We start from the raw sequence: 23,958 nt of genomic DNA, 5'->3' as shown, positions 1-23,958 counted from the left end.
CAATGCAATACCCATCAAAATACCAACAGCATTTTGGGGGCACTTGGTTGGCTCAATCGGTTAAGCATCTGACTCTTGATTTCCACTCAGGTCATGGTCTTGTGGTTCAGGAGTTCGTGTCTTACATCAGGCTCTGTGCCAACAGTGTGGAACCTGCTTGGGATTCTTTCTCTCTACCTCTGTCCCTCCCTGCCTCTCTCTCTCTCTCAAATAAATAAATAATCTTAAAAAAATTAAATAAAAATACCAACATCATTTTTCACAGAACTAGAACAAATAATCTTAAAATTTGTATGGAACTATGAAAGACCCCAAACAGCCAAAACAATCTTGAAAAAGAAAAACAAAGCTGGAGGTATCACAATACCAGATTTCAAGTTATACTGAAAAACTATCATAATCAAAACAGTATGGTACTGGCACAAAAACAGACATTTAGATCAATGGAATGGGACAGAGAGCCCAGAAACATACCCATGATTATATGGTCAGTTAATCTTTGATGAAAGAAGAATATGCAATGGGAAAAAGTCTCTTCAACAAATGATGTTAGGAAAACCGGACAGCAACATACAAAAAAGAATGAAACTGGACCACTTTCTTACACCATACCCAAAAATAAACTCAAAATGGATCAAGGACCTAAAGGTGAGACTTGAAACCATAAAAATCCTAGAAAAGAGGATAGTCAGTAATTTCTCTGACATTGCCATGTATTCTTTTTTTCTGGATATGTCTCCTGAGTCAAGGGAAGCAAAAGCTAAAATAAACTATTGAGAGTACATCAAAATAAGAAACTTCATCACAGTAAAGGAAGCAGTCAACAAAACTAAAAGGGGACCTACTGAATGAGAGAAGTTATTTGCAAATGACATATTTGATAAAGGATTAGTTTCCAAAATATATTAAACAACTGATACAACTCAACACCCCCCAAAACAAAGAATCCAATTCAAAATGGCCAGAAGACATGAACAGACATTTCTCCAAAGAAGACATCCAGGTGGCCAGCAGACACATGAAAATATCACGCATCATCAGGGAAATTCAAGTCAAAACTACAATGAGATATCACCTCACACCTGTCAGAATGGCTACACCCAAACCTTAAGAAACAACGAGTGTTGGCAAGGATGTGTGGAAAAAGGAACTCTTGTGCATTGTTGGTGGGAATGCAAACTGGTGCAGCCACTCTGGAAAACAGTATGGAGGTTCCTCAAAAAGTTAATGGGGCGCCTGGGTGGCGCAGTCGGTTAAGCGTCCGACTTCAGCCAGGTCACGATCTCGCGGTCCGTGAGTTCGAGCCCCGCGTCAGGCTCTGGGCTGATGGCTCAGAGCCTGGAGCCTGTTTCCGATTCTGTGTCTCCCTCTCTCTCTGTCCCTCCCCCGTTCATGCTCTGTCTCTCTCTGTCCCAAAAATAAATAAACGTTGAAAAAAAAAATTAAAAAAAAAAAAAGTTAAAAATAGAACTACCCTACAATACAGTAATCAAACTACTGGGTATTTACCCAAAGAATATGAAATCACTAATTCAAAGCGATGCATGCACCAGTATGTTAACTGCAGCATAATAATGCCAATTTATGGAAGCAGGCCAAGTATCCACTGATAGATGAAGGGGTAAAGAAGATATGGTATATATATACAATGGAATATTATTCAGCCATAAAAAGAATGAAATCTTGCCATTTGCAACATGGACGGAGCTGGGGGTTATAATGCTAAGCAAAATACATCAGTCAGAGAAAGACAAATGCCATATGATCTCACTCATACTTGTAATCTAAGAAACAAAAACAAACAAACCAAGGACAAGAGACAAACTAAAAAGAGACTCCTAACTATAGAGAACCAACTGGTGGTTTCCAGAGGAGAAGGGTGGGGAGATGGGAGAAATGAGTGAAGGGGATTAAGAACACACTTACAATGAGCACTGAATAATGTGTAGAATTGTTGAATCACTGTCTTGTACATCTGAAACTAATATACCACCGTATGTTAACTATCTTGGAATTACAATAAAAAACTTAGTAAACAAAAAATAAGTTCACATCACAACAAATGATTTTATAATTATGTATGGTGAAATGTTAACTAGGTTTATTCTGGTTATCTTTTCACAATATACACAAATATTAAATCATTATGTTGCACACCTATTAGCTAATACGTTGTATGTCAATTTACCTCAACAAAGGTCCTCTTAATCCCAAGTGGTTTATTTAGGAATGTCACACAGTGAAATTTTAATTCCCAACCTAAGAAGCTATAATCACTAGGATGGCTTTTCTTTCATATAATTGGGATATTTATGATTGGTGAAGTTATAAAATCGCTCAATTCGTTTTCATGGTACAGCAACTGTTGTTACTCTGGCCACATAAGTGACATCAATGAATGTTTACTGGCCTTCCTGATTGAGTAGCTTTACACCCAGCGGCAACTCAGAATTTCTTGGAAAAGCACTAGAATAGCAAACCTGGGTCCAAATCCTGACACTGTCACGTCTTAGCCATGTGAACCTGGGCATACAGATTTAGCCTCTCCTGGCGGTTTTCTCCTTGATGAAACGGGAATAGCAAGGATACCTATGCCATACATACTACTTGTGAAAATTAAACAGGATAATGCATACAAGGGGCTTAGCACGTTCCTGGCACATAGAAATAAATAGTATAGCTCAATACTTTTTTACGGAGGCTTCCGAATTTAGGCCAAAAAAAAAAAAAAAAAGTTATGTGAAAGGCTTAACCATCTCACCGCAAATGCACGCTTGATGGAGGGCACGTTGCTGAAAGCGATCACGACCGGAATGATGTCAAGGGCACCGAACTCCATAGTGGCCGCGGCAATGGTCTGGGCATCAGTAGACTGACCGCTGCTGAAGAAGGTGGCGATCCTTCGGGTGTGCGCCCCTGGCAGCGTTCGCTTGAAGACATTCCTGGAGATAAACCTCATCGCTTTGCCGATCTCCCTGCTGTCTGAGGACCTCTCGTAAGGAATAGCTTCAATCTTTCTGAGGAGCTGGCTCTTCTTGTAGGCGTCTGAGAAGCGGATGAGGTGCCGGGCGTGGGAGCTGTAGGTGAGGACGGCGATGCGCGCGCCCACCGGGCAGCTGTTCTCCCGGACCCTGACGCCCCTCACCAGGGATGACATCAGCTCCTTCATGCGCTCAAACTCCTGCCTGGTGACATCCCGGGACTGGTCCAAGGCAAACACTAATTCGGTGGGATGCACGGGGCATTCTGGTTTTCCTAAGAGGCAAGAACATGTTCCTTACGTAGCATGCTTAGTTAAAGAAAAGTACAGAGAGAACAAAGAAATTTTAAATGTTAAATACATAAATATTTAAACATTAAAGAAGCATTACATGCTAAAATGAGCAGCTGAAATACTAAATATTTTCATCTTGAATAAAAATGCTATTTTAAAAACTGAATTTGCCCTTGTAAATACAGCGCAAGAGAAAGTCTACCATTCAATTTGAGTTTTTATGCAATTTTTAAGTTAATGACCAAATTCCTTCTAAATAATAAAAAGCGCACGATATCATGTTTATTGCTAGAACTTTTTACACAGTTAAACAAAAACATACTTTTTTTTAACTTAATAAGGAAATGTAACAGGGGTTAAAACAGGAGTGGGTCCAAAAGCTCTATTATTTCAGAGAGATTGGAAGTGTCCATTGGAATAGACATGCACTATATAGAAGAGACGATCAGATGTGGAGAGTAGGAACCACACAGACACCTTAGAGCCCTGGCCCAACTACGCACTAGCCAAGTGACCTTGTCCAGGTGACTGGTCTTCTCTGTGCCTCACTTCGCTCATCTGTAAAATGCTGTCCTAAGATCTGCCACTGCATAGCCCTGTGTTGAGGATTAAATAAGTCTACACAGGCAAAGCACTTAGGAAAACGGTGCCTGCCATGTAATAGGTGCTCAAGTAATGTTAGCCATTAGTATCACAATTATCATTACAGACTTTTTCATTGTGAGAACTATATCACTTAACACAGGGAGGAAAGCTTTCACTGATATATTTTTATTTCACAGTTGAAAAGGCAAGTTTCATCAATAAACATACCTTATTACACAGAGAAACGGAATCATTAAACTTGAATGTTCAATGTTAATTTCAGTTTTATTTATTCATCTCCATTCATTCATTCTAATGAATCCCAGTACCCTGCACTTATCACAGTTGATAATTTATATTTGTCTGATTATCTGATTAATGTTTTCCTCTCCATTAAGTGTGGAGATAGGGATTGTGTCTCTCTTGATCTGCCAGATTATTTCTTCCTGCCATTTATTAGGGTTCTAATAAATATTGGCTGAATGAAGAAGAACCAAACAAAGAACATTTCTTTTGCAACAAGTACAGCCATAACAACAAAACCTTAATAATGCGGGAGATGCCTGGTGTGGAGATGCATGTTGGTAAAAGGATATCACAATGATGCACTTCTCTTAGAGGTGCCTCCTCTGGTTCAGATGCCAGCAAGTCAAATTCAGAGGTAATAAATGTAGCACGAAGGCCACCAGCTCTTTGTAAGAGCTCAGAAACTCAGACCTGCTGGGGCTGGCCTGGGCTGGTCAAGGATCAAGTTCTCCTCTGTGAGGAGCTGGGCTTAGCCCCCACCTTGGCGCTAGATGATTATCTCCTTCTGGTCCTGGACTCTGTGACTTTACAGGCTAAAGGACCAGTAAGAATAAACATTTTACCTCAACTCAAAGTGTGCATCTCAGTGGAAACAGGACATAATTTATTAGTCTGAGTCTAACTTAGAAGGCTGAGCAGATATTAAAAAAAAAAAATGAAGTCATGTCAACTTTGCAATAAAAAATGAATGGAAGTATGCCTCAACATGAAAGTGGTTCTTCCAGCTTCTTGTTTGGGCTGTGATTTGCATATGGAAACAACACAACAATAATACAGCTTCAGGTATAATATAGAGATAAAAGGAAAAAAAAAGATTCACAGTACTAGGCTGAAATAGGAAAAAATTCAAGTGTTCAGGAAAAAACACCTAAAAGGTAATTCAACTTGCAAAATACATTTTCTGAAATCCAGCAAGCTGTCAGGAACCAGAAGATCGTGAAGAACACTGGGCTGGATAGTAGTGGAACCGAGGAGGCCCTCCCTCATCAAGGCACGGATGGCCACGTAGAGACCTAAGGTGGTTCTGTAGCCACATACATGTACACTGATGGCTGCTGATTAGCACAGAGCAGGCGGTGATGAGGAGCAAGACAAGCCAAACCACTGACATGTAACTAATGCACAGCAATGGCAGCCCTCTCCAGGCCACCACCACATTTGACTGGACTACCACAACACTCTCCTAACTAGTCCTCTGGCCTTTAAACTTATCCTTTCCTACAATCTACTCTTTCATAGTGGTCCAAATAAGCTTTAAAAATTCATTCATCAGCTCATGTTCCTCCCTTCAATGCTTCCAATAAACTCTTTAATACCCTCCCATGTCAATGTGAATACAATCCAGCCTCCTTATCCAAGCCTAGAAAGTCCAACTTGATGTGGCTTCTGCTTACTTCATTTTTTCACATGCCAGTCTCCCCCTCCCTCCCTATATCTCAGGCACACTGGACTTGTGTCAGTTCCTAGAAAATGCCTAGGTCTGTCTGTCCTGTATCATGGCCTCTGCATTTGGTTCTTTCTCTTGGCTCTTATAAGCTGGCCTTCTTTTTATTCTTTAGTCCAAACTCCAATGTCACTGCCTCAAGGAGGAGCTCTCCATCCTAAAGCATTTTTCCCACCCCCTAACATTCTTCTGTGACAGAGCATCCTGTTCTTTATCTCTTTCACAGCAACCTTTGGATTCCATATTTCGTGCACGTGTTTATCATCTGGACCCTCTGCTAGAATGGAAGCTTCTGAAGACAGGAATTATGTCCATCTTAGTCAGCCCTGTGTCCCCAGTACCTAGCACATAATAACACTTTCAATAAATATTTGTGGAGTGACTGAAAATGCAACTAGAGGGCACGGGTTGATGGGTTTATACATAAGGTATACGGTATAAGGGTGTAAGAGGGTAGTTGCCTACTACATCTTGATTCTTAACCACTAGATTACAGAGACAATAGACAGAGAGAGAAAATGAAGGGAGGGAGACTTATTATTACCAAAAAAACCATAATGGTAAGGTTAATGGTAATGTTACTCATTAAAATATTAATTAAAAGATCAAACCACTTGGTTGAGAAACAGCCAGGACACTCAGCTAAAGCTGAGCGATTTATTGGAGGCGGGTCTGTGCTACCAGTATGAGGCAGCAAAGGCAGCTCAGATAAAATTTATATCATTTGGCAGGCAACACTTTGTTTTAACTCGTCTTTCCAGATGTATGACATTTTGGAGCTTGATTATAACTTGCTGTAAATAAAGATTACTTACCATGGCCGCCAGCTGGGGAAGAAGAACAAAGGAGACTGGGTTATTATTTGGTAGAACAGAGTTCGGTACCGTGTAGGGAAGTCATGGCAGTAGAAGCTCTGCCCTGTGTGCTTTTTGCAGATGACTCAAACCTCAAGGCAACAGAAAAGGTTTGGAGAAAATGCAGACGGATCCCAGCATCTTGGCAAAAACAACATGGGAGAAGCGGGACAATATGCAGTCATAAATCAGCAGCCCGCAGCCAGCTGTCAGAGGGAAAGAGCCTTTGCCTGGGAAGGAACATTATACTACAGAGAGGCACACGGAATTTGGAAAATTAAAAGGTCCTAACTCTCTTTAATTTTTTCCCCATGTGTGCATCTATAGGTGTTAATTTTATGTATAGACACACAAATACAAATATGTATTTGTGTGTGTGTGTGTGTGTGTGTGTGTGTGTGTGTGAACATCAGAGGTGGATTTACTCTGAAGTAGATGAAGCATAAATAAGCTTTAGGTCGGCACTGTCCAATATGGAAGCCACTAGCCCCATGTGACTATTTACATTTGAATTAAAGTTAAATGAAACAAATTCAGGTTCTCAGCACTAACCATCTTTCAAGTACTCAAAGTCACAGGTGGCTAGCGGCTACTGTATTGAACAGTGTGGTGAAACACCTCTATCGCTGCAGAGAGTTCCGCTCGACCGTGATGCTTTTAACTTCTCACTTGCATGGCACAAGACCCTGAGAAGGGACCTAGCCATGTGTTCATGTGATCATGTGCTTCTAGAAGAGGCAGAAGTCGCTGGTCGTGATTTCCTTTTCTGTTCTAAACCACACTTTCTTTGGAAATAATTTTGTACCTACTTTTGGATTTATAATTTTGTATTAAGCCTCTCAAATTGTAAAAGATTGGGCATCACACTTGGATCTACCTTTGAATCATAATGGTTCACATGGCTCCAATGTTAAAAAGCCCACTGTGTTAATTCAGCCCAAAGCAACTGGCCTTCATGACCTTGTATATTTTGATTCTCATCATGGATGGTACTGTTATGGTACCAAAAGGGACAGTTACGATCAACACTGCATTCAAAGGTTTAAAAAGGCAATGTCATTGAGACCAAGGCTCTCTGCAGAAACGGGCTCTAGTTTGTCAATTTTTCTTCCTCAAAATACCCTGAAGGAATTTTTCAGTCATAGTGTTCATTTGGGAAGTCATTGCATATTTGTAGATGAATGTCAAATAGTCAATTCTTTACTCATCTTGTACCTGGAATTCCTTTAATGGTGCTAACATATATTTTTACAGAAGAGGCTGCTATTAGGGCCTTAAAACAAATTCAAAAGAGCATTTGCCAATCAAAATGCACTTTCTGCTTTAAAAATTTTGAAAGAGAAAAAATATGTAGGCAAAATGAATAATTTTATAAGCGAATCAATCATTCCAACTAAAAGTAATCAAGCATCCTTTCCAGAAAAGAAGTAATAAACAATAAACCAAACTAAATGCTCCCACCCATCAGGACACCCTATTATGACAGCTAGCTTCCACACCAGATGAACTCAATCTTGTGTTATTGTCAGGTATTAATCATCTTTAAAAGTTCAGTGTTACTCTCCACTGATTGATTTCACCATAGGTAGAGTTCTGACCTCCTATCTCAATTTTCCCTAGGTTAAAAGCACTAGATAGATTATTAATTAGTGCTTGCGACAGGTTCCAAAAGATATGATGGCAGTCAGAGAAGGAGTTATGTCTATGCTGACTCAAAATATATGCAGTGGCATCTGTAATTTTAAGAGATTGGCTGGTAAATTGTCTCAATTCTGAGGGCATAATTCACTGCTCTTCTTCTATGAATGCTTTGACAACTTGGGTGATCAATTTAAGCAGGGTACTTACGGCTGTGGTCCCGTACATACTGAATGAGCTCACACGTCTGCAGTTCAAAAATAAAACAAAGAATTAACTGACTGACTGCCAGGTCTTCAAGCCTAAAAATAAATAAACTTAATGAAGTACAGAGCATTTTGTTGGAATCAGGAGATACATACGGAAAATGAAGCCAATCCTCTGGCCCCTTTCACACCCTAGGAAACAAAAGAAATGTGGTCTCACTGCTCCACACACACATCAGTAGCCAGAATGTGCATTACCCTCAGAAAGTGAACTTTTCTAAAGTTTTTATTCTTAAGTTAGAGGGGAAAAAGGAATACATGTAGGAGGATCGTCATCACCAAGTTAAGAGTAACATTCTAGGGGAAATAAATTGTAAACAGCAACCTTGATGAACACAAACCTCCAAAGGCCACCTTCCTCCAGCCCCATCTCTGGACAACAAGGGTCATCTAGAATCTAAGGATGAGCTGAAAACTTAACACGGGCATGGAGAGCTGTGGAGCAGGTTTATGGCTTAGAATTAGATAAGGATGAACTATCCATTACAGCTGCCCGTCCTTAAGGGAGGTTCAGACTTCCTTAATCCTGTGCTTTGCCTTGGCTACCAAACAGCTGAACTGAACCTTCCTCCGTTGCCATCTTTGGTTGGATGACAAAGGGACCAGACTCAAACCGAACATCTGGAAAGGTAATCCCAACAGTGTTCCAAAAATGAATGAATATACATATATACAGAACTGCCTGGATTGGGAAAAGAACAAAGTGGAATTAGTTTTAATTTCACCTATTCAATTCCATCTTAGCAACAGGAAGAGTCTGGCTACTCTCAAAGAGAGACACCCAAGGAAAAACGCAATCAAGCTCCACCCAAACTCCTGGCAAAAATAAGTTCCATGTGAATGCAACTTTGATCATTTATTGACTGTTTATTAATTTCCTCCCACTTCCCTTCATTCACTAACCACTTATTGAATATAAGAGGACAAGGATTGGGCAAATAAATTCACTGACAACTGGGAAATCACATTTTAGTCCAATACTTTTCATTTCCTCGCTCAAAATCCCCTCAACTCACAAGAAATAGCAACTGATTTTTAATCAGCATTACCCCCTCCTATCTCAAAGCACATAAATGTGGAAAAGTAGTGAAAATAGCCACTAAGGTGCAAAGACAGAAAGCATACACATTTGGACAATGAAGACTCCATGCACTTTTTATTTAGAAAAGGATCTGGTGTAATTTAGGACTTTTCAACTTACCTTGCGTCCAGGAGGTCCTGGCTCCCCAGGGGATCCCATCTCTCCTGGAAGCCCAGCGGATATCTCAAAGCAGAATTTGTTTATTTTAAAATTATATTTATACATATACGTATAGGTGTCTGTTGTTGTGTTTTAAATGTCAAAGGCAATACGCTTTTATTTTAGAACACAGAGATTTCCAAAAAACACACAAAAGGAAGAAATCTTTAGCAATTGTTTTGCTCCCAAATAATCCTTGTTAACATTTGATGTCTTTTCTTCTAGTGTTTGACTTTTTTATTCTTTTGGTATTTTTATATGGTTCCATATACATATATTCTTTTAAAATCTAATTTTATACTCTTTCCTGCTATCTTTTAAACTAAATGTATCTCTGGAAATTTTCATGTTATTATTTTTTAAATCACTTTTCATGGCTGCATAATATTTCATTACACAACCATACCATGATTTCTTTCATTTGTCCCTTATTATTGGCATTTAGGTTTGTGGTTGTTGTAATAAGCTACACCACTACAGAATTATATATGCAATTCTGATTATTTCCTTAGGGAAGATTGCTAGAACTGGAATTGCTGGATCAAAGGAGATATTTTTATCTAAATGAGATGGTAGATGGCAACAAACAAATCAAAAACCCAGAAACACAAAAATTTAAATATAAAAACCTTGAAACAAGAAGAAAATGCTTAAAATTTGGCTGCAGATATTTATCATAAAATAATGAATAACAGCTGTAATAAAAACAATTGATGTTGGCTACTCACTACATGCCAGGAATTTTTCCGTGTGCATTTAACAATATAATTTATCATAAAGAAGGCTAGAATTTAATTTAAAAATTAGGCAACATTCCTTAGTTCATTCAAAATGCCAAGGGATTTACAATCTTCATAGGAATGAAAAAATGAAGTTGGCTAAAATCAACTTAATTTTTACAAGCATTGTCTAGGAAGCAGGGAATAACTGTTGATGTCCTTTGGGTATTCTACAGTGTGTTGGGTTGAGTGAAAAAAACTTGCTGATCGTATTTACTTTAGAAGATACAGATTAGCCTCTCAGGGTGGGGAGGGAAATGGCAGATTGAACATATGCATTTACACTTCTGCTCCCTCTCAAAGTCGCATCAAAATGATGGTAAGTAGATTTTTTTTTTAAGGCCAAAAAATAAAAAAAAAAATTTAAAAAAATGGAGAGAATGAGAAAGAAGACAATAGCCATAAACCTTCAGAGGCTAGAAAGCAAATGTGTAAGTTTTAAATGACTTAGCTGATCTGAAAAGGCTGTATCCTAAGCCAGCAGCAGGGAAAGCCAAGAACCCCTGTGTTTTATAACACATTTCTAGAAGGCTCAAGAATTGGCAGCACCTGGTACCTCCAAAAGTGGAGGTGAAAGGGAGGGGTGAAATAAGGAGGACTGGTTGCAAATCAGTTTAGGAATCCCCCAATCTCCTCTCTATTGTCTACAGTTGGGTGAATATCCCTTTTTTCACTCCAACAACAGAGGCAAAACTGAGGTATCTGCACCAGGGAACTCCAGGCAGAGTTGAGAGCCAACGGTACAATCCTACAAACAGGGCAATTCAATTAAAGTATGTGAAATAGATATGAGACCCTTCACGTTTCCTTTTCCATGTGGCTTCATGAAAGCTACAGTCAGACCTTCATCTTCAGGCAGGAAACTGAAACAATCTTCTCAGGGGAACGTGACTAGACAAAGAAGACCTAAGATATCGATAACAGAGGTCTGGTCAGTAAAGAACTAACTTAGCCAGATCACTCTTCAGTAAAACTTGTAGTTGACCAGCACTATCAATGTCTTTGGGGCTTCCAATTAGCCTTTTGGTCTTCAATTCTTAAATAGGAAGAGATAGCCCATTCTCCAGACATGCTGGAAATAGAGATCAAAACAGAAAAACACAAACTGTAGGAAAAAGACTATGCTGGGCAAAGACGACTGTAAAAATACTAATTTATACCCTCAGAACGATAAGAGAAGATGTTTCAGCTATGAAACAAGGGAGGATAGTATAAAACATATTTAGAGAACAAAAACAAGCTCTTGAAAATTAAATCATGAAGGGAACATCGTAAAATAATGTCAAAGAAATCTCGCAGAAAGTAGAGCAAAAAGACAAGCTGAAAAATAGGAGAGAAAAAAGAGATAAGGGGCAGAGGGATTGCCATTTTTTTCCCATCAGAAGCCTTATAAAATTATATTTGACTCTCTAAATCAGTGGTTCTCAACTAGGGAGAATTTTGTGCCCTTCAAGGGAGAGATTTGACAATGCCTGGAGACATTTTTGGCTGCCATATTGGGGCAGGGTAGAGAAGGGCAGTGCTACTGGAATCTAGTGGGTAGAGGCCAGGGATGCTGGTAACCATCCTATAATCCACAGGACATCCCCAACAGCTAAGAATTATGCAGTCCAAAATGTCAATAGTGTTGAGGTTAAGACACCCTACCTTAAAGTATGTACATGTGTCAACCTGATTAAAAAAATAACCACACAAACACACATATAAACACAAAATAAAATAAGATAGGTTAAAAAATCATGGCAAAGTAAAAGAAAATCCTTCAGTTAGGGGAAAAAAAACAAGATGAAAATTTAGAAAACTAAAAATGTAATCATTCAAAGAAAGCTGAAGAGGCACTCAAAATTTAAGGCAAAACAACCAATCAAAACTTCAGCTTTTTCATGGGGCGCCTGGGTGGCGCAGTCGGTTGAGCGTCCGACTTCAGCCAGGTCACGATCTCGCGGTCCGTGAGTTCGAGCCCCGCGTCGGGCTCTGGGCTGATGGCTCGGAGCCTGGAGCCTGTTTCTGATTCTGTGTCTCCCTCTCTCTCTGCCCCTCCCCCGTTCATGCTCTGTCTCTCTCTGTCCCAAAAATAAAAAAAAAACAAAAAAAAACAAAAAAAAAAAACTTCAGCTTTTTCAGAAGGAAAACCTGGAGGTTTTCAGTGTTTAAACTTCAACTTCAAATACAGAAATATTCACATAGATATGGGAAAAGCAGCTTGGCAGGTGAAGTAATAAATTACAAACAGTGATGAATTGTGGGGAAAAAAGGAAATTCAAGTAATCAGAGTCCAAAAGAAAAAGTTCACATGCTTCCCACTGGTTCATTGTTTTATAAAAATGATTAATGTGGCATTGGGGGACAAGAACCCAACAAACAGCTGAACTTGTTAGCATGCTTCCAATGTTCAAGAGTAAACTATTTCATTAAAAAGCTAAGGGAAAGGATCCAGAGATATTTCAATGCAGATGACATGTGGATTAATTTGCAAGTCTTTCTAATTATTTTTCTAATTATATCAGTCATTTATATTTGAGAGCCTAATGTTTAAAGGATAGTCATCCAAAAACATGTATGAGGAAAAGAATTATAGCTGAGATGCAGTCCTCTTAGGAGTAGCAGGATGGAGGGAAAGAGCAGTTTCTTTATTTTATCCCTAAAACCTATATAAATAACATCTACACAGGCAAGATATGTCCAAGATGGTGTCATGGTTAGACCCTGAACTTACCTCCTCCCAAGGTCATACCAAATCTACACCTACCTATAGAGAAATCTATTCTGAAGAACTGAGGGCTGATTGAACATCTGCACAACAAAGGATAGAGGGACCACAAAGAGAACGGCAGGAGAGATGGAAGAGAGACAGAAACCACAGAAAACCCACCCCTGAAGCCATGAACCACAATGCTATAAACATTCTCCAGGACAGATTATATTAGGCCATAAAACAAGTATCAAAAAATTTAAGAAGACTGTAATTATATCAAGCATCTTTTCTAATCACAATGGGATGACACTAGAAATCAATCGCGAGAAAACTGGAAAAAAACATAAATATGTGGAGGCTAAACAACATGCTATTAAACAACCAATGGTCACTGAAGAAATCAAAGAGGAAATTAAAAAAAATATATACCTAGAGGGAATCCTGGGAAGATGGCGGCGTAGAAGGATGCTGGGCTCACCACGCATCCTGCTGATCACTTAGATTCCACCCACACCTGACTAAATAACCCAGAAAACCGCCAGAAGATTAGCAGAACAGAGTCTCCGGGGCCAAGCGCAGACGAGAGGCCCACGTAGGAAGGGCGGCGAGGCGGTGCCCGCTCCACGGACTGGCGGGAGGGAGTCGGGGCGGAGGGGCAGCCTGCCGGCCAAGCAGAGCCCCCGAGTCTGGCTGGCAAAAGCGGAGGGGCTGGACAGAGTGTGTTCTGACAGCAAGCAGGATTTGACATCTGGAAGGTTATAAGCTAACAGCTCTGCTCGGAGAACCGGAGGGCTGGAGGACAACGGGAGGGAGAGTTGCTGAGTCCCGGAGGACAGAGCTCAGCTTGGCGGGGAACAAAGGCGCTCACCAGCGCCATCTCCCTGGCCCATCCCCCAGCCAAAATCCCAAAGGGAACCAGTTCCTGCCAGGGAACTTGCTTGCACTGCGCAAACACCCAACGCTGTGCTTCTGCGGATCCATCCCTCTGGCGGGTCTGACTCCCTCCTGGTGCCGCGGGGCCCTCCTGAAGCGGATCTCCAAAGGAAAAGCGAGCTGAGCCTGCCCCTCCCACCCCTGTGCACCTTGCGGATCTACCCCAGCTAATACGCCAGATCCCCAGCACCACAAGCCTGACAGTGTGCAAGTAGCCCAGACGGGCCACCCCACCCCACAGTGAATCCCCACCCCCCAGGAGAGGGGAAGAGAAGGCACACATCAGTCTGACTGTGGCCCCAGCGGTGGGCTGGGGGCAGACATCAGGTGTGACTGTGGCCCCGCCCACCAACGCAAGTTATTCAAGACAGCACAGGGGAAGTGCCCCGCAGTTCCCCACCACTCCAGGGACTACCCAAAAGGACAAAACGGAAGAATTTCCCTCAAAAAAAGTCCAGGAAATAACAACAGCTAACAAACTGATCAAAAACGATTTAAACAATATAACAGAAAGTGAATTTAGAATAATAGTCATAAAATTAATCGCTGGGCTTGAAAACAGTATAAAGGACAGCAGAGACTCTCTTGCTACAAAGATCAAGGGACTAAGGAACAGCCAGGAGGAGCTAAAAAATGCTATCAATGAACTGCAAAATAAAATGGAGACAACTATGGCTCGGATTGAAGAGACAGAGGAGAGAATAGGTGAACTAGAAGATAAAATTATGGAAAAAGAAGCTGAGAAAAAGAGGTTAAAAAATCCAGGAGTATGAGGGGAAAATCAGAGAACTAAGTGATGCACTAAAGAGAAATAATATACGCATAATTAGTATTCCAGAGGAGGAAGAGAGAGGGAAAGGTGCTGAAGGTGTACTTGAAGAAATAATAGCTGAGAACTTCCCAGATCTGGGGAAGGAAAAAGGCATTGAAATTCAAGAGGCACAGAGAACTCCCTTCAGACGTAACTTGAATCGATCTTCTGCACGACATATCATAGTGAAACTGGCAAAATACAAGGATAAAGAGAAAATTCTGAAAGCAGCTAGAGATAAACGTGCTCCAACATATAAAGGGAGACCTATAAGACTCTACTGAAACTTGGCAGGCCAGAAAGGAATGGCAGGAGATCTTCAATGTGATGAACAGAAAAAATATACAGCCGAGAATCCTTTATCCAGCAAGTCTGTCATTTAGAATAGAAGGAGAGATAAAGGTCTTCCCAAACAAACAAAAACTGAAGGAATTCGTCACCACTAAACCAGCCCTACCAGAGATCCTAAGGGGGAATCCTGTGAGACAAAGTACCAGAGACATCGCTACAAGCATGAAACCTACGGACATCACAATGACTCTACACCATATCTTTCTATCATAACACTGAACGTAAATGGACTAAATGCGTCAACCAAAAAACACAGAGTATCAGAATGGATAAAAAAACAAGACCCATCTATTTGCTGTCTACAAGACACTCATTTTAGACCTGAGGACACCTTCAGATTGAGAGTGAGGGGATGGAGAACTATTTATCATGCCACTGGAAGTCAAAAGAAAGCTGGAGTAGCCATACTTCTATCAGACAAACTAGACTTTAAATTAAAGGCTGTAACCAGAGATGAAGAAGGGCATTATATAATAATCACAGGGTCTATCCATCAGGAAGAGCTAACAATTATAAATGTCTATGCGCCAAATACAGGAGCCCCCAAATATATAAAACAATTACTCACAAACATAAGCAACCTTATTGATAAGAATGTGGTAATTGCAGGGGACTTTAACACTCCACTTACAGAAATGGATAGATCATCTAGACACACAGTCAATAAAGAAAGAAGGGCCCTGAATGATACATTGGATCAGATGGACTTGACAGATATATTTAGAAGTCTGCATCCCAAAGCAACAAAATATACTTTCTTCTCGAGTGCACATGGAACATTCTCCAAGATAGATCACATACTGGGTCACAAAACAGCCCTTCATAAGTGTACAAGAATTGAAATCATACCATGCATACTTAAAAAAAAAATACCTAGAAACAAATGAAAATGGAAACACAATGGTTCAAAGTCTCTGGGTTGCAGTAAAAGCAGTTCTAAGGGGGAAGTTTATATCAATGCAGGGCTGCCTCAATAAAAGAGAAACATCTCAAATAAATAATCTAACCAATACCTAAAGGAACAAGAAAATAAAAGAAGAAACAAAGCCCAAAGTTAGAAGGAAATAATAAAGACCAGAGCAAAAATAAATGAAATAGAGGCTAAAAAAAAATCATAGGAAACATTAATGAAACTAAGAGCTGGTTCTTTGAAAAGCTAAACAATACTGATAAACCTTTAGCCAGACCCATCAAGGAAAGAGAGAGAGAGAGAGAAGACTTAAATTAGAATTAAGAGACAAGGTAGAATTGACAGCACAGAAGTATAAAGGATCAAAAGAGACTACTCTGAAAAATTATATGCCAACAAATTGGACAACCTAGAAGAAATGAATAAATTCCTAGAAACATATTGTTTCCAAGACTGAATCAAAAAAGAAAATCTGAACAAACCAATTATCAGTAATGAAATTGAATTGTTAATTTAAAAAAAAAAAAACAACTTATAACAAACAAAAATCCAGGACCAGATGGCTTCACAGGTGAATTTTACCAAACATCTGAAGAAGATTTAATACCTACCTTTCTCAAACTATCCCAAAACACAAAGATGAAGGAAAACCTCCAAATTCATTCTATGAGGGCAGCATTACCTTTATACCAAAATTGGGGTGTGGGGGGGAAACCCACTACAAGCAAAGAAAATTACAGGCCAATATCCCTGATGAATATAGATGCAAAAATTCTCAACAAACTATTAGCAATTCTAATTCAGCAATACATTATAAAGGTCATCCACCACAGTCAAGTGGGATTTATTCCAGGGTGTGAGACAGGTTCAATACCCACAAATAAAATAAATCAAGTTGTTGTATCAAGACAACACATTAATGAAATGAAGACTAAAATCATATGCTCATCTCAATAGATGCAGAAAAAGCTTTGACAAAATCCCAGCATCCATTCATGACAAAAACTCTCAACAAAATAAGTTTAGAGGGAATCTGCCTCAACATAATAAAAGCCTTATACGAAAAATCTACAGTTAACATCATATTCAGTGGTACAAAACTGAAAGCATTTCTTCTGAGATCAGGAACAAGACAAGGATGTCCACTCTCACCTCCTTTTCCAACATAGTACTGGAAATCTGAGCTGCAGCAATCACACAAGAAATAAAAGGCACTCCAAATTGGTAAGGAAGAAGTAAAATTGTCACTATCTGCAGATGACATTAGATACAGAAAACCCTAATGAGTCCATCAGAAAACTATGAAAATAAAGGAATTCAGTAAAGTCACAGGATACAAAATATAAGAAATCCCTTGCATTTCTGTACACTAATAACAAAGTAGCAGCAAGAAAAATTAAGAAAAAAAAATCCCATTTGTAATTGCACCAAGAAGAATAAAATGCCCCGGAATAAATTTAACCAAGTAGGTGAAAGACCTATACTATGAAAACTATGGGACACTGATGAAAGAAAATGAAAACACAAGGAGTAGAAAGATATCCTATGCTCATGGACTAGAAGAATTCATATTGTTAAAAATGTTCATACTACCCAAAGCAATCTACAGATTCAGTGCAATCCCTATCAAAATACCAGTGGTATTTTTTACAGAACTAGAATAAGTAATCCTAAAATTTATATGGAACCATAAAAGACCCTCAATACCCAAAGCAATTTTGAGAAAGAAAAACAAAGTTGGAGGCATCACAATGTCAGATTTCAAGATATACTACAAAGCTATAGTAATCAAAATGGTATGATACTGGCACAGAAACAGACACATAGATCAATACAAAAGAATGGAAAACCCAGAAATACACCTATGCTTATGTGGTCAGTTAATCTATGACAAAGGAGGCAAGAATATACAATATGGAAAAGACAGTCTTTTCAACACATGATGCTGGGAAAATTGGACAGCTACAAGCAAAAGAATGAAAGTTGACCACTTTCTTATACCATACACAAACATAAACTCAAAATGGATTAAGGACCTGAATGTAAAACTTGAAATCATAAAACTCCTCAAAGAAAACATAGGCACTAATCTGGATCTGTCTCCTCATGCAAGGGAAACAAAAGCAAAAATAAATGAGACTATTATCAAACTAAAGAGCTTTTGTGCAATGAAGGAAACCAGCAACAAAATGAAAAAGCAACCTTACTGAACAAAAGAAAATATTTGCAAAAGGTATATCCAATTAGGAGTTAATATCCAAAATATATAAAGAATGCATACAACTCAACACACACACACACACACACACACACACACACACACACACACACACACACAAAATCTGGTAAAAAAAAAAATTGGCAGAGAACTCGAATAGGCATTTTTCCAAAGAAAACATACAGATGGCCAACAGACATGTGAAAAGATGCTCAACATCAGTCATCATCAGGGAAATGCAAATTATAACCACTAGGAGATAGGACCTCACACCTGTCAGAATGCCTAAAATCAAAAACACAAGAAACGACAAGTTTTGGTTGGAGAAGATGTGGAGAAAAAGGAACCCTGGTGTACTGTTGGTGGAAATGTAAATTGGTGCGGCCACTGTAGGAAACAGTAGAGAGGTTCCTCAAAAAATTAAAAATAGAAATACCATATGGCCCAGTAATTCACGGATGCTTACCCAAAGAAAATGAAAATGTTAATTTGAAAAGGTATATGCACTCCTGTATTTATTGCAGCATTATTTTTTTAATGTTTATTTCTTTTTGAGAAAGAGAGAGGGAGGGGTAGAGAGAGAAGGCGGGGGGGGGGGGGGTGGAGACAGGGGATCTGAAGCAGGCTCCACACTGATAGCAGTGAGCCCGATGTGAGGCTTGAATTCACAGACTGCAAGATCAGGACCTAAGCCGAAGTTGGATGCTCAACCGACTGAGCCACCCAGGCGCCACTACTGTAGCGTTATTTACAGCAGCCAAGATTTGGAAGCAACCTAAGTGTCTATCAGTAGACGAATGGATAAAGATGTGATACGCACACATGCACACACACACACACACAAAAACAAATCTGATCAAAAAACGGGCAGAGGACTTGAACAGCTATTTTTCTAAAATGACATACAGATGGCCAACAGACTCATGAAAATCTGCTCAACAGCATTCATCATCAGGGAAAAGACTATCAAAACCACAGTGAGATATCACTTTACACCTACCAGAAAGGCTAGATTCAAAAAGATAAGAAATAACAAGAGTTTGCCAAGGATGTGGAGAAAAGGGAGCCCTGGTATACTGCTGGTAGAAATGTTAATTGTTGCAGACAGTATGGAGGTTCCTCAAAATATCAAAAATAGAAACACAATATGACCCAGTAATTCCACTTCTGAATGTTTACTCAAAGAAAATAAAAACAGTAATCTGAAAAGATAAACATCCTTAGCAATGTTAAGTGTCAATCAACAGATGAATGGATAAAGAAGATGGTGTATATATTGCAGTGGAATGTTAATCATAAAAAGAATAAAATCTTGCCATTTGTGGCAACATGGATAGACTCTAGGTTATTATGCTAAGTGAAGTAAGTCAGAGAAAGACAAATACCATATGATTTCACTTATATGTAGAATCTAAAAAAATAACACAAATGAACAAAGAAACAACAACAGAAGCAGAAATAGACTCATGGATAGAAGGGACAACCAAATTGGTGGTTGCCAGAGGGGAGGTGGGTGGAGGGGTGGGTGAAGTGGGTGAAGGGGCTTAAGAGGTAGACTTCCGGTTATAAAATAAACATGTAATAGGGATGAAAAGTACAGCAGAGGAAATATGATCAATAATATTGTAATAATATATGGTGACAGATGGTGACTATACATCATGGTGAGCACTTTGTAATCTATGTAATTTCTATGTTGCACACCTGAAACTAATATAATATTGTATATCAATTGTATTTCAATAAAAATTTTCAAATCCTGGAGAGTCATAGAGGTAGAAATGGCCAAGTGTAATGCAAAAGAGAATGAACACATAGGAGAGCATACAAGCCACCACACAATCCCTTAGAAGAGCAGGCAATTAAACAGTGGGGTTTTTTTCCCCTAAAAAAACCCAATCTCTGTACATAAAGCTGTTGTGCTTAATAAAAACTCAGATCAGGATAAAATTAACCACAGTGACAAAACTGGAAAACCACCTCAAGTATCAAGTTGTATCAGACTTTGTTTTTCTTTTCCTGTTAATTAATATGGTGTTAAGATCAGTTTACCCAGTCAGTGCTGTGCTGAAGAAAAAAAAACAAAGAAATTTATTGAGAGGCAATGATCAGAAGAATGTCTCTTTCTCAAAGCAGCCACGTCATTTATACACAGTGGAGATATAAAAAGTCAACCAATGCAAAAATCCATTCTTAACCCGCTGGAACCCAAATATGCCAATGCCTATGAGCTATGCTGGACACAAGACATTAGGAAATTTCCAAGCCTCCCTATGGAATAATAAGGACATATTCAGTCCTTTCATTTATGAAAAAGTGTAAACACTTTTTCATAAAAATTAAGACATACTCTCTTAAGCTAAATGGGTATTAAGCTAAATACCTCATCAAAAGTAGTTTAACAAAACCTTAATAGTGAAGAACAAGACGCCAACGGGCCTTAGGCTGCACTAAATCTGCCAGGGAGACAGGATGAAACTGACCATATTTTCCAGTGCAAATTTTTGACTACGAGGATTCCTGTAACAAAGTCTTACTTCCAGTGTTAAGAATGAAGGGGTGCCTGGGTGGCTCAGTTGGTTAAGTGTCTGACTTCAGCTCAGGTCATGATCTCTCACGGTTCATGAGTTCAAGCCCCACGTCGGGCTCTGTGCTGACAGCTCAGAGCCTGGAGCCTGCTTCAGATTCTGTGTCTCCCTCTCTTTCTGCCCCTCCCTTACTCACACTCTCTCTCTTTCTCTCTCTCTCAAAAATAAACTTAAAAAAAAAAAAAAAAAAAGAATGGTACGTTGGCAGCCAGAATGGGTGAACTTGTTCACTAAGAGCATATATGTCTTTGCCTTCTTGCTGGCATTGAAGGAGGAGTCATATATCCATTTCCTTCCCCAGGTATGCCTTAACAACACACACACACACACACACACACACACACACACACACACACACACATTTTGCAAGTCTTGAGGAACAAGTAACAACTCAAATGAGTATAAAAGCATGGGAAGGACTTCCCAAAGTAGCCGAGGTTGTAAGACCTTGGAATCTAAGATGCTTACCGTTTTGCCTCTGGCTCCTTTGGGTCCAGTTTCTCCTGGACCACCACGGTCCCCAGTCTCACCCTAATTAAGTTCAGAAAAATAAAATGGTAATTAAAATCCAAGAGCCACATCGCAATGTGTTTTCAAACTGATTCCAACACGAAGACATTTTTCATATACATTTTAATCTTCAAGAGTCTTCTCTGAAGTGTCTGCCCTCCCCCTCCTCCTTTCTCCCCTCCCCCGTTTTATGGCTCTCTACACAGCACAGGGCTGCCTCATTGTTTTACTCTGCCTCCCTCTTTCCAGCCACAACATAGTCAGCTCAGAGACATGAACTGCCCGTGCTTTTTATTCTGCTCCCTGATCGAATCACAGAACTTGGCATTTACTGAACTCACTAAATGTTTCTAGCAAAAGTGAAAGCTTTAAGGTAGAGGGCATCATTACTAACTTATTATCAGAAGGTGATTTGTAATCACATTGGAAAAACCGAGCCAGGTGAAGGCAGGTTTTGAGTTTCTTTACATTTTACTTTCCTTTGAGCCAAGAAGAAAACACATATGATAGAGGGGAAGGAGTCCATGTGAGAAGAAAAATAAAGGTGATTTTTTTCCTTTACTTATGAATTTAAAAACTAGAAATGAAATTTAAAAAAAAAAGCCTGCTTCTCTCTCTCCCCCCTTTTCCTCATAAAGGTTTCTTTTTATTCATTGATCATTAACTATTCTTCTATCATCCTAGGATACATTTCACAGCCTCAGGAGTATTTCTGATTGATCTCTACTTAATATGAAGTGCACGGTACCTTAGGTCCACTTTCTCCAGGAAATCCTTCTTGCCCCTATAATTAACAGTATGGAAAATTAATATACGTATCACTGATGTAGGTTTGCCCTGACTTTGATTTTGCCTGCTGCCTCATTTGGTTTTAGTATCTCTGAATCAGCTAAGGGCCAAAACAACTATAAATGAAAATGTACAACATTATTTGAGAAACTAGCTCCAATTTCTAAATTAAACTGTAACAAAATATCATGACAACCTAAGTGGATAAATGCACACATCTGAGGAATTATAAAGCAGCTCTCCTTCTACTGGAGATACATAACAGACAGCTGGTAATATGGCCGAGTGTCTCAATGGAGAAATTTGGGAAACCTAGAGTTTAAATGTGATCATTTGTTTTCTGGTTCCCTGTTTACCTTACTTAGTCCATAGACTATAATTGAGGATGTCTGATAATCCCCACTTGATGAAAAAACAATGATTTAAACTGAAGTTTATTTTCTGATTATTAAATGTAGCATCTCCTCAAACATATATAAAATAGAAAAGAATGGAAAGAAGAAAAATTACTCAAATCTCACTACCCAGAACTAACCGTTAGAAATGGTTTGTCCTGTTTTCTTATTTTTAGGGCGCCTGGGTGGCTCAGTCGGTTAAGCATCCACCTTCAGCTCAGGTCATGATCTCACAGTTGACGAGTTCAAGCCCTGCGTCGGGATCTGTGCTGACAGCTCAGAGCCTGGAGCCGGCTTCAGACATGGGTCTCCCTCTCTCTCTGCCCCTCCCCTGCTCATGCTCTGTCTCTCTCCTGCTCTCAAAAATAAACATTAAAAAAAGTTAAAAAAAATATTTTGTCCTATTTTATTATTTTTTATTTAAAAAAATTTGTTTTTCAACGTTTATTTATTTTTGGGACAGAGAGAGACAGAGCATGAACGGGGGAGGGGCAGAGAGAGAGGGAGACACAGAATCGGAAACAGGCTCCAGGCTCTGAGCCATCAGCCCAGAGCCTGACGCGGGGCTCGAACTCACGGACCGTGAGATCGTGACCTGGCTGAAGTCGGATGCTTAACCAACTGCGCCACCCAGGCGCCCCTTTTTTTTAAATTTTTTTTTTTCAACGTTTATTTATTTTTGGGACAGAGAGAGACAGAGCATGAACGGGGGAGGGGCAGAGTATTTTTTATTTTTTTAATTAAAAAAATTTTTTTAATATTTATTTATTTTTGAGAGACAGAGCACAAGCAGGGAAGGGGCAGAAAGGGAGAGAAACACAGAATCTGAATCAGGCAGGCTCCAGTCTCTGAGCTGTCAGCACAGAGCCCGATGTGAGGCTCAAACCCACAAACTGTGAGATCATAGTTTGAGCTGAAGTCGGCGCTCAACAAACTGAGCCACTCAGGTGCCCCTAGTCATTTTTTCTTTAAGCCCTCCAAAATGCATTTTTTAGCATAATTGGGATAAGTATTCTTTTCTAATTTTTTACATAACTACAAACTTCATATATATTCATTTTTTTTTTTTTTTAATTTTTTTTTTTTTCAACGTTTATTTATTTTTGGGACAGAGAGAGACAGAGCATGAACGGGGGAGGGGCAGAGAGAGAGGGAGACACAGAATCGGAAACAGGCTCCAGGCTCTGAGCCATCAGCCCAGAGCCCGACGCGGGGCTCGAACTCACGGACCGTGAGATCGTGACCTGGCTGAAGTCGGACGCTTAACCGACTGCGCCACCCAGGCGCCCCATATATATTCATTTTAAAGAGGGTGAATATTCTACTGCTATTAGCTACTTAATATTTCTCTTTTATCAGATATTGAGATTGT

At 39.5% G+C, this 23,958-nt stretch overlaps 1 protein-coding gene across 1 annotated transcript in view; it reads right to left on the bottom strand.

The window, feature by feature from the left end:
* COL6A6 (collagen type VI alpha 6 chain) overlaps window positions 1-23,958 on the bottom strand; it is a 173,830-nt gene that overhangs the window by 33,777 nt on the left and 116,095 nt on the right. Inside the window, 7 exon segments of the mRNA XM_025913831.2 lie at window positions 2,762-3,255; window positions 6,425-6,436; window positions 8,312-8,348; window positions 8,464-8,499; window positions 9,569-9,631; window positions 21,361-21,423; window positions 22,151-22,186. Coding sequence (XP_025769616.2) covers window positions 2,762-3,255; window positions 6,425-6,436; window positions 8,312-8,348; window positions 8,464-8,499; window positions 9,569-9,631; window positions 21,361-21,423; window positions 22,151-22,186 — 741 coding nt within the window.

Source organism: Puma concolor, chromosome C2 (genome assembly GCF_028749965.1).
Source record: "Puma concolor isolate L17-30 chromosome C2, mPumCon1.1.hap2, whole genome shotgun sequence".
Lineage (NCBI taxonomy): Eukaryota > Metazoa > Chordata > Mammalia > Carnivora > Felidae > Puma > Puma concolor.
This window is presented reverse-complemented; position numbering and strand designations above follow the sequence as displayed.